Below are 8,339 nucleotides of genomic sequence, written 5' to 3' on the forward strand. Positions count from 1 at the left end.
CCTTCTCCTCCTGCCCTCAATCTTTCCCAGCATCAGGGTCTTTACCAATGAGTCAGCTCTTTACATCAGGTAGCCAAAGTATTAGAGCTTCAGCTTCAACATCAGTCCCTCCAATGAATATTCAGGATTGATTTTCTTTAGGATGGACTGTTTTGATCTCCTTGAAGTCCAAGGGACTCTCAAGAGTCTTCTCCAACATCATAGTTCAAAAGCATCAATTCTTTGGCACCCAGTCTTTATGGTCCAAACTCTCACATCTGTCCATGACCACTGGAAAAACCACAGATTTGACTGTACGGACCTTTGTTGGCAAAGTGATGCCCCTGCTTTTCAATATGCATTATGTGGGATGAAAGGGGCCAGACACAAAAGAGGTCATGCGTGACTCAGCTTGCTGGGAACTGCCAGCACAGGAAAGTCCACGGAGATGGAAAGCAGGCTGGTGGCTGCCACTGGTTGGGAGAAGCAGGAATGGGTAGTAACTGCTTAGTGGATACAGGGTGATGAAAAATATTTGGAGCTAGATCAATGTGGTGGTTGAACAACAGTGTTAACAGACTAAACACCAGTATGTCATTCACTTTAAATGGCAATTTTAGGTTTTATAAATTTCACCTCAATAAATTGTTTTTTTAATAATTGTTTTTATTATTTATCAATTAGAAAAACTGGTTTCTAATCTTTTTTTTTCTAAAGTCACAGAGCTCATCATCTAATTGCTTATCCACGCACTGTAAGTGACACCCTGATGCGTAAGACACAGCCCCATCCCCAAGGGCCTTAAGGCTGGAAAACACAGACGGGCAATATACAAAGAGCTACTGTCAGAGATGCACCACCTCCCGGGGGGCAGTGTGGGTACAAAGGCATACCTCTGGTTATGCAGGAAAGGAAACAACTCTCAGAGAAGACGACACTGGAAATGAGCTTTAAGGGTTGAATGTGATTTTCCCTGTTAGAGTTGGAAGTGGAGAAACAGAGTAACACGAGGAAGCGTGTGATCCCTCCAGTGGCCACATGGTCACCTAGAGGCAGGACCCAGTCCAGCCTGGTGGTCCTCAGCGCTGCCTGCCTCTACCACTGGGGCCGCAGTCAGAGGTCCACACCCCCCACTTCCTTCCCCAGGGCCTGATGCAGGGTTGGCAATATTCATGCCGACCAGTGAAAGTCAAAGAAAGATAAGATGTGCATTAAAGAGGGAATTCCCAGGCAGGTCAAAGGAAGGGAAGCCAAGCTTCCGCCGCAGGGGCCATGGGTTCCATCCATCGTCGGGAAACTGACATCCCATGTGCTACACAGCCAAAAAAATAAATATGCATTATGGAACATTCCTAAAAGCTCAAGCACCAAGAAATGTATCAAACGGTAGGGACGGCTAGTGGCCTGGACGGATACCGAGACAGCCTCAGGCAAGCAGGTGACCAGGAAGAGAGCACAGTGCAACAGGAAAGAAGCGCGCACGGGAGTGAGTGGGACGTGAGCCTGCGGCCCGCGGAGCACTTTGCCTGCCAGCCTACGGGATTCAGGCTGCGTCTCACTGAGGTCTACTGGCCCTCGATCTCTGTTCGGGGGTCAGCCTGGGGGAGAAGCACGGGTGTGCAGGCTGGGAGCTGCCCAGGCCCTGGGGACACAGGGAGGGCAGGGCGGGCAGGCGCGGCGCGCACACCCCTACGGGGAGGAGAACCTGCCGCAGAAGAGCGTGCTGCGGGAGCCGTTGTGTCTGATGAAGAACAGGAAGGGGCGGTCGGCACAGAACCGGGGCTGGTCCAGGCCGCAGTCAACCTCGATCACAGCCGAGGCGGCCGCGGCCTCCGTGCCCTCCTCGTTCACCTCCACCACGCTCTTGTGGGCGAAGGCGGACAGACACAGGCCTCTGCCAGGCGACATGCCTGAGAAGTCAGCCCGGTCCGGCTGGAAGGCCTCAACCACCCCCAGGCCTGGGAGCACCAACAGCATGTGGTAGGTCTCCTCCAGCTTAAATTTCGGGAGGAAGACAGCCACCTGGGTCTTCTTCATGGAGTCAGGCTGGGTCCAGGCGAGGAACTTCTCCCAAGTGAGATGTTTCTCCACCTGAAAGGCCAGAATTCGACTTCGGGACTCAGCAGCATCAGACAGCCCTGAGCCTCCTTTCCCGGAGGGACAGCATCACCGCCGCCCCCGCCCGCCCCCACTCCCGCCTGAGTTACCTGGCAGACAAGTGTGCCATCTCGTGCTCTGGTACCCAAGCTAGTGCGCCCCAGAGCGGGAGGAGGGGCTCGAGGGCCAGCCCGGCAGGAGGGGCGCGCAGGACACTCACCGAGCTCAGAGGCACGTGGTCGTCCGGGAGCAGCACCAGCATACTCAGCTCCTCGCCCGCGTATGGCAGCTCCAGCACCTGGGCCTGCACCTCCTTTATGCGGGCGAGTCTGAACTCCCTGTCCTGAAACATCATCGGCACCGGCCTCTGCTCCTTCTGCAGGAGTAAACGGATGACCCGGAATCAGACACAGATCATCGGAGGAGGCGGCAGCATCTCCGGGAGAGGCGGTGGATGGAGGGGTGTGCAGAACCCCCGATGGAAACGGCATCTGTGCCCTGGTTAGTGCTACAAACTGTCCAGCAGCTTCTCCCTGTTCCCATCACAAGGCACCTGGCGTCAGCACACCGGTGCTGGCCTGGGAAAGATGGCTCATTCAGCAAAATAAACATGGTGCTCTGCTGTGCTCAGAGAGGAAGTCAGATTTCCAGAGCTAAAAGACGCCCGGTAAATATTTCTAACGAAACAATAGAATCTGATGAAAATCACTGCTATTTAATTAGAAAAATATTTTATGAAACCTTAGAGTTTCACAGCAGTGCAGTCCAGAAAGGTAGACAGGCTCGGAAAACAGTGTGACAAGAAGTGCAAGGAGCCGCAAGGGAGGTTCTCCGAGGCCCAGAGGTTAGACTGCAGGGGTGGCAGGTTTAATTCCTGCTCAGGAAGCTAAGATCCCACATGCTGCGCTGCACGGTAAAAAAAAAAAAAAAAAGAACTATATGGGTCTTCATGCATTTAAACCCAACTGTACCAATTCTGAAACTTTAATTGGAGGAAATAACTTTTTAAAATACAGAAGTGCTACATGTACACAGAAGTTGACTGAAATGCTACCCTTACTAAATTCAGTTTTACAAGTTGACACAGGTCATCTATTAAAAAGATTAAAACAAATTTCTAAACTCCATGCCAGCTGTGGATGGCTAGCTGGGCTCCCCTCCCACGCTCCAACTAGAAAGCTGATTATTTACTGTATTCAAAGAAAAGGGTTTTACTCTTATAAATTTCTGAATTGCATTAAAATGGTATTTTTATGAGCTGGCTGTGGGGGAGTGGTTAACAAACTATTTTCATGCCTGTCTCAATTGAAATTATACCTCAATATCAAGACTAAGGTCTGTGTAAGTTTTATTTTTAGAAAACTATGATTACTGAATTTCTGATGATTAATTAATAGCAAATCAAATCTGTATTTATTCTCATTTTTTAAATAATTGATTAAAGAAATACATTTTCTTATTCTTTCTCTCTGCAGAACCCCCCACCACCCCCCACCCCCATCATAGTAATGATCACACTTTCCTAACACCTGTGGGGGTTTAAAATTTGGATTTCGTCTTCATTTTTTGCTTTCTATCTGAGTAATTTGGACTTAAAAGGAAAACTTAAGCTTTCAGGCTGAATGTAGGATGGCCACACTCATCGAGCAACGACTTGATCAGAAATTGTCACGGCTCTAGGAGCAGTAGAAAAAGTAAAAGGCTAAAGGCAACAAGTGTTTTTCATCCCTTCAGTTCTTCCCCACCGAGTTTAAAACTTCATTCAGAAATGTGTGACGTTTCAACTTATTATTAACCAATGATTTAAGCTCTTACAAAGTTAAATTTTTCGATTTTTTCACCAAATTCTCAGGATGTTCAGAAGCTATCCCTACCTGGTTTATTCGAAAAGGCATCTCCTTGGTGTACGCCTTGTCGAATTCCTCACTCCACCTCCCTCTGAAGTAGACAGCGTTGACCAGAACCAGCTTGGTCTCTGCATTAATGGAGTTCGGAGGCAACAACTCTGGAATCTTACCTTAGGGAGAAGTAGAGAATACAAAGCATGATTTAAAAAAAAAAAAAAAAAAAAAAAACCTTGATGAGGCTCATTGGAGAATCCCGATTAGTAGTCTAGAACCAAAGTCCTCGTTTCAGATTTGCCCAGTCTGGGTTGTTCTACACGGGACCCACTCACACGGATGGTGTTTATGATCACGGTGCTTCAGGACCTCTGCAAAGAGGGTGGCGTGGACCACTTCATCACGCAAGGATAAGTCTGCTCCAGGTGGGCGGTGACAGACAGGAAACAAGGGGTGGGCTGGAGAGGCTATGGCTGGAGAAGCCACATGCAGAGCCAGCCTTCCAGGACTGCGCGGAGGCTTGTCACAGGAGGCCACAATGAATGGCTCAGAGGGCACACCATCAGCACAAGGACAAACTTCTGGAAGCCTCTAGCAAAGGTTTCACTATTTGACCCTCCAGACATTCTCAGAGAAGGTCAGGGAGCATGTGAAACGTACTCCTTTCTCCCCTGGAGATCAAGTCAAGCCTTTTCAATGAACTAAGAGCACCCCTGCTAATTCACGCCTCCAGAGGGCAGGGGAGAAACAGGGCAAGGATGGCTAAGTCTTGAAGGAAAGACAACCTCCTGCTCTCTGCTGGTTCACATACCAGCGGAAACAGCATTGCTCTCAGTGGAACCACGTGTAATTGGTACAGAGGGGCCTGCGTGGGCCCAACGTCACATGGCAATCAGGGGGCCACGGCCGCAGCAGGACAGCCTGCGGAACAGAAGCGACCGAGGCTCAACCCGCCCCCGTGCGGTGATTTCAGTCTGCAGGACCATCAGCCTGAGACAGGGTCTGCGGCAGGCCTGTCGCAGGACTAGGTTCATCACATCTGGGGACAGGAGTGGAGGCAGGAGACAAGGAAGGAGCAGGAGGGGGTCGGTCTGGTGTGATGGAGGGCCCCAGAGGCTGTTCAGAGGCGGCCCCAGGCTCCTTCCCACAGAGGTGGGGCATGCAGCAACGTGCGAACACACGCCCAAGGGAGACGATGCTTCTCTGTGAGGTGTTAACCTGCAAGCCTGGCCTGGGAGCGTCTGCTCCTGCCCGTCACTCTGCTCCGGGGAGAATGGACACAGTGAAGTCTCTGCTGCCGAAAACCCCAGCATCTGATCAGAACCTCTGCAAGTCCACTAATGTTCAGATAGTCCACAGGGCCCAGGCAACACAGCGCTGATCATCAGAAAGACCAGGGACGGGAGGAGCAGGGGGAGCGGAAGCGTGGGCGCCACCGAGGAGCGCTGACCTTCAGTCTTCTTTGAGATCCAAGCGTTGATCTGCTTCCTGGACGGCTCTGCAGCTTCGGCAAAGGAGAGCTGCTCCAGCTCAGCACAGTAGAAGCGGAGACACGACTCCTTAAAGGTCTTTGGAGAGGAGAGTGGTCAGTGAGTTTCCAAAATTCTGAACGGTATATATATTACATTAAAGTAACCATTAATCCCTTAAAGGTGATCATCCTAGTCTGCTAGATATGAAAAGATCAGCGTTTATAAACAGGTAAGAACTCAGCTATGAATAATCATAATGGATCGATGCATTTAGAAATAGTCAAATTTCAACTAATTCAAAGTACAGTTAGAGAATTACAAGTTTTAAAAATCATGTTCATAAGTACCAGCTCTCTGGGGTCTCTCTCTCACTCTACATTTTGAGCACAACCTGTACTGTTCTGTTGATTGAACTTACAGAGAGAAATTCACACGTCTTCTCCCCAAAGACCCTGTTGGCCATCCTGAGCAAGTACTGCGTGTCAGGCTTGTTCAGCTCAGCAAGTAGCTGCTGGAAATCCTGGTGAAAGTCCGTCTCTGTGTTTAAGGAAAGCACCTATCGAGATAAGTAATTTAAAATGATCAATATTGCCCTTCAATTTCTGAAAGTTTTGTGACCAACATTTTTTCTCAAATACTTCACAAACTATTCCTAAAAGGACACTACTCTTACGTGTGCACTTAGTACACACTAGAGAGAGGCGAGACGACGGGGGGCGGGGGAGTGGATGCTCCTGAGTAGCTATTCATCTAGGCTAACTCCCACCTAAGCATCTCTACAGGTAAAAAGCCCACGCCTTTGCACCTTCTTTGCACATTTCCGCTTATCCCCTGACTCAGCTGGAAAGCACGGTGGTATATCATTGACTTGAAGTACCTATTAACCTACCCTTCTCACCAATGAACAGCTGTACGTTTTAGTACAAAGTCAGTACTCTCAAACTGAGACAGAGCTCAGCTGCTGAGATCTCAAGCAATCGTTATCATAAAGTATTAAGACAAAATTTTGATAGTCACATCCAGGCTATTAACTTGAGAAGGATTACCCAAGGAAAACACTGGTGAAGGAGACCTCAGCTCCGTCCTCTGCGTCTGGGCATCCCCAGCCCCTCCCGAGGCAGCAGCGTCTGCACTCCCGTCCACTCTACCCTCCCACGGGGAGGCCCGGAGAAGACAGTCTGCAGCCGGGCGAGCGGACAGGACACGGGAAAGAGTCCGTGTTCCCAGCTTACCTGGGCCACCTGGGCAGCGGTATCCCCTTTGGCTCCCAGGAGGACCATGGCCAGGACCGAGGAGAGGCTCACAGGAGAAAAAATCACGTTTCCTGAAGGGTGATCTTCACACAGGGCCTTAAAAAGGCGGAGGGCGAAGGTGCCATTTGCTTCACAGAGCGCATCCATGAGGCCAGGTCTGGAGTCTGAGAGCGGAGAGAGAGGCTCTCAGTAACTCTGAATGCCGTCCACCTGAAACAGGACACTGTCCTTTCAGGGTGGAGCGTAAAATAGTCTACGGAGCAAGATCCGTGTATGGGTGCTTTCCATCCTAATAGAAAGTCCAAGGTTAAGGTCACTAACTACGTGTGGTCCTGGCAGCAGGTCAAGAGGCTGAGAGCCTCGGGGAATGAACAGCAATGGCTAACGGGGGCGCCCACCCTCCCCACACACACACACACTGCTGGGCTCCTGGGAGCAGTGAAGTCCAGTCCTTTCCCATCTGAGAAGGGGGAGGACAGGGCCAGAGAGGAGGAGGGGAGAGACCCCACGTGAGAGCCTTGTCGGCCCTCTGCCGGGTCCCCACAAGGCCCCATGTATCCTTGCACATACTCCTGAGGAATCCCAGAGAGATGTTCAGTTATGAAGCAGACCAGGTCTCCCCATTTCCCAGCTGATAGCTGAGAAATGTTTGAGAAGCTGAACTGGAGCCAGACGGGCTGGAATTCGGGAGGAAATGGGCTGTGAGGCAAGGAATTTCCACCTACAGCGGCTGCTCCGTGCCAGCCGGGCCTCGGGTCCTGATGGTCAGCAAGTGCCCCTGAACCCCGGCCCAGCTCAGGGCACCTGCCCTCCGCTCCCCAGCCCTCAGGGACCCTCGGACACGGGACGTGGGGCCCAAGCTCTGTGCTTTTCTTTAAATTTTTCAGTTCAATTTTTAACAGAAACAGGATTTGAAGGCTCCCTCCTTCCTTCCCTCAACAGCCATCAGCGGACACCGAGCCTGACATTGGAAACCAGGTCCCGAGGGACACAGGAGAGGAAAGGACTAAAGACAGGGGTTCAGGAGAGGACCGTCAGGGTGACGGGGTGCAGCCAGGGCGAGCACTGAGGCCGTGGGAGAGGCAGGGGAGGTCAGAGGGCGTCAGGCAGGCCGGCGCGGTGGCCCTGGCCCTCCTGAAACAGGACATGGACCAGACAGGGCACGGCCATCAGCCCCCAGCCCACCTGTGGCCGTCTTTCCTTGGTAACGAGACCCTCACTCACACCACGGCTGGCCTCAGGCCCTGAGGGGGCCCTGTATCCTCCCAGACCACTCCAGCCGCCCACAGCCACCACCAAGCCTTGCCTCCTGTCCCCTTAAAGCTCTCCAGCCAGGCTGGCCCTGACCCCAGGTCTATTCTGGCCCGCATTCTCCCTGCTGCCGCTCGGAGCCTGAGAACAGGAGTGTCCCCACTCCCCACCTCCCGCCACTGTGGCAGGCGGAGGCGCCCTGACCCTCCACTCGGGCTCTTGCCTGGCCCAGCCCCGGGCTCAAACACACTTGGCCGACATGGCTCATCCTCCTGCCAGACCTGAGAGCCCCTTCAGCCCCGCCGAGGCGCTGGGACCTCTGAAAGCTCTGCTTACCCAGCTCCCCATCTTTCCACCAGGCAGTCACCCTTCTGCCTCCAGATGGCAGCACAGCGGGTTCTGGGTCCCCACCTTCTAGAGGCGCCCTTGAGCCCGTCCCCCGCCGG

General features: G+C 52.1%; 1 protein-coding gene across 4 annotated transcripts in view; it reads right to left on the reverse strand.

Moving 5' to 3' along the window:
• LOC102180906 (serpin B9) overlaps window positions 625-8,339 on the reverse strand; it is a 35,888-nt gene continuing 28,173 nt past the window's right edge. For 2 of the 4 annotated variants that reach the window (XM_018038979.1, XM_018038978.1), the window contains exons 2-7: window positions 6,622-6,806; window positions 5,808-5,945; window positions 5,368-5,485; window positions 3,951-4,093; window positions 2,297-2,452; window positions 625-2,070 (exon numbers count right to left, since the gene is read on the reverse strand). In XM_018038979.1, coding sequence (XP_017894468.1) covers window positions 1,669-2,070; window positions 2,297-2,452; window positions 3,951-4,093; window positions 5,368-5,485; window positions 5,808-5,945; window positions 6,622-6,789 — 1,125 coding nt within the window. In that variant the 5' untranslated portion in view covers window positions 6,790-6,806 and the 3' untranslated portion in view covers window positions 625-1,668. Of the gene's footprint in view, window positions 2,071-2,296; window positions 2,453-3,950; window positions 4,094-5,367; window positions 5,486-5,807; window positions 5,946-6,621; window positions 6,853-8,229; window positions 8,312-8,339 lie in introns of those variants that run through there. The other 2 variants (XM_018038980.1, XM_018038981.1) reach the window with 2 other exon arrangements.

Source organism: Capra hircus, chromosome 23 (genome assembly GCF_001704415.2).
Source record: "Capra hircus breed San Clemente chromosome 23, ASM170441v1, whole genome shotgun sequence".
Classification (NCBI taxonomy): Eukaryota; Metazoa; Chordata; class Mammalia; order Artiodactyla; family Bovidae; genus Capra; species Capra hircus.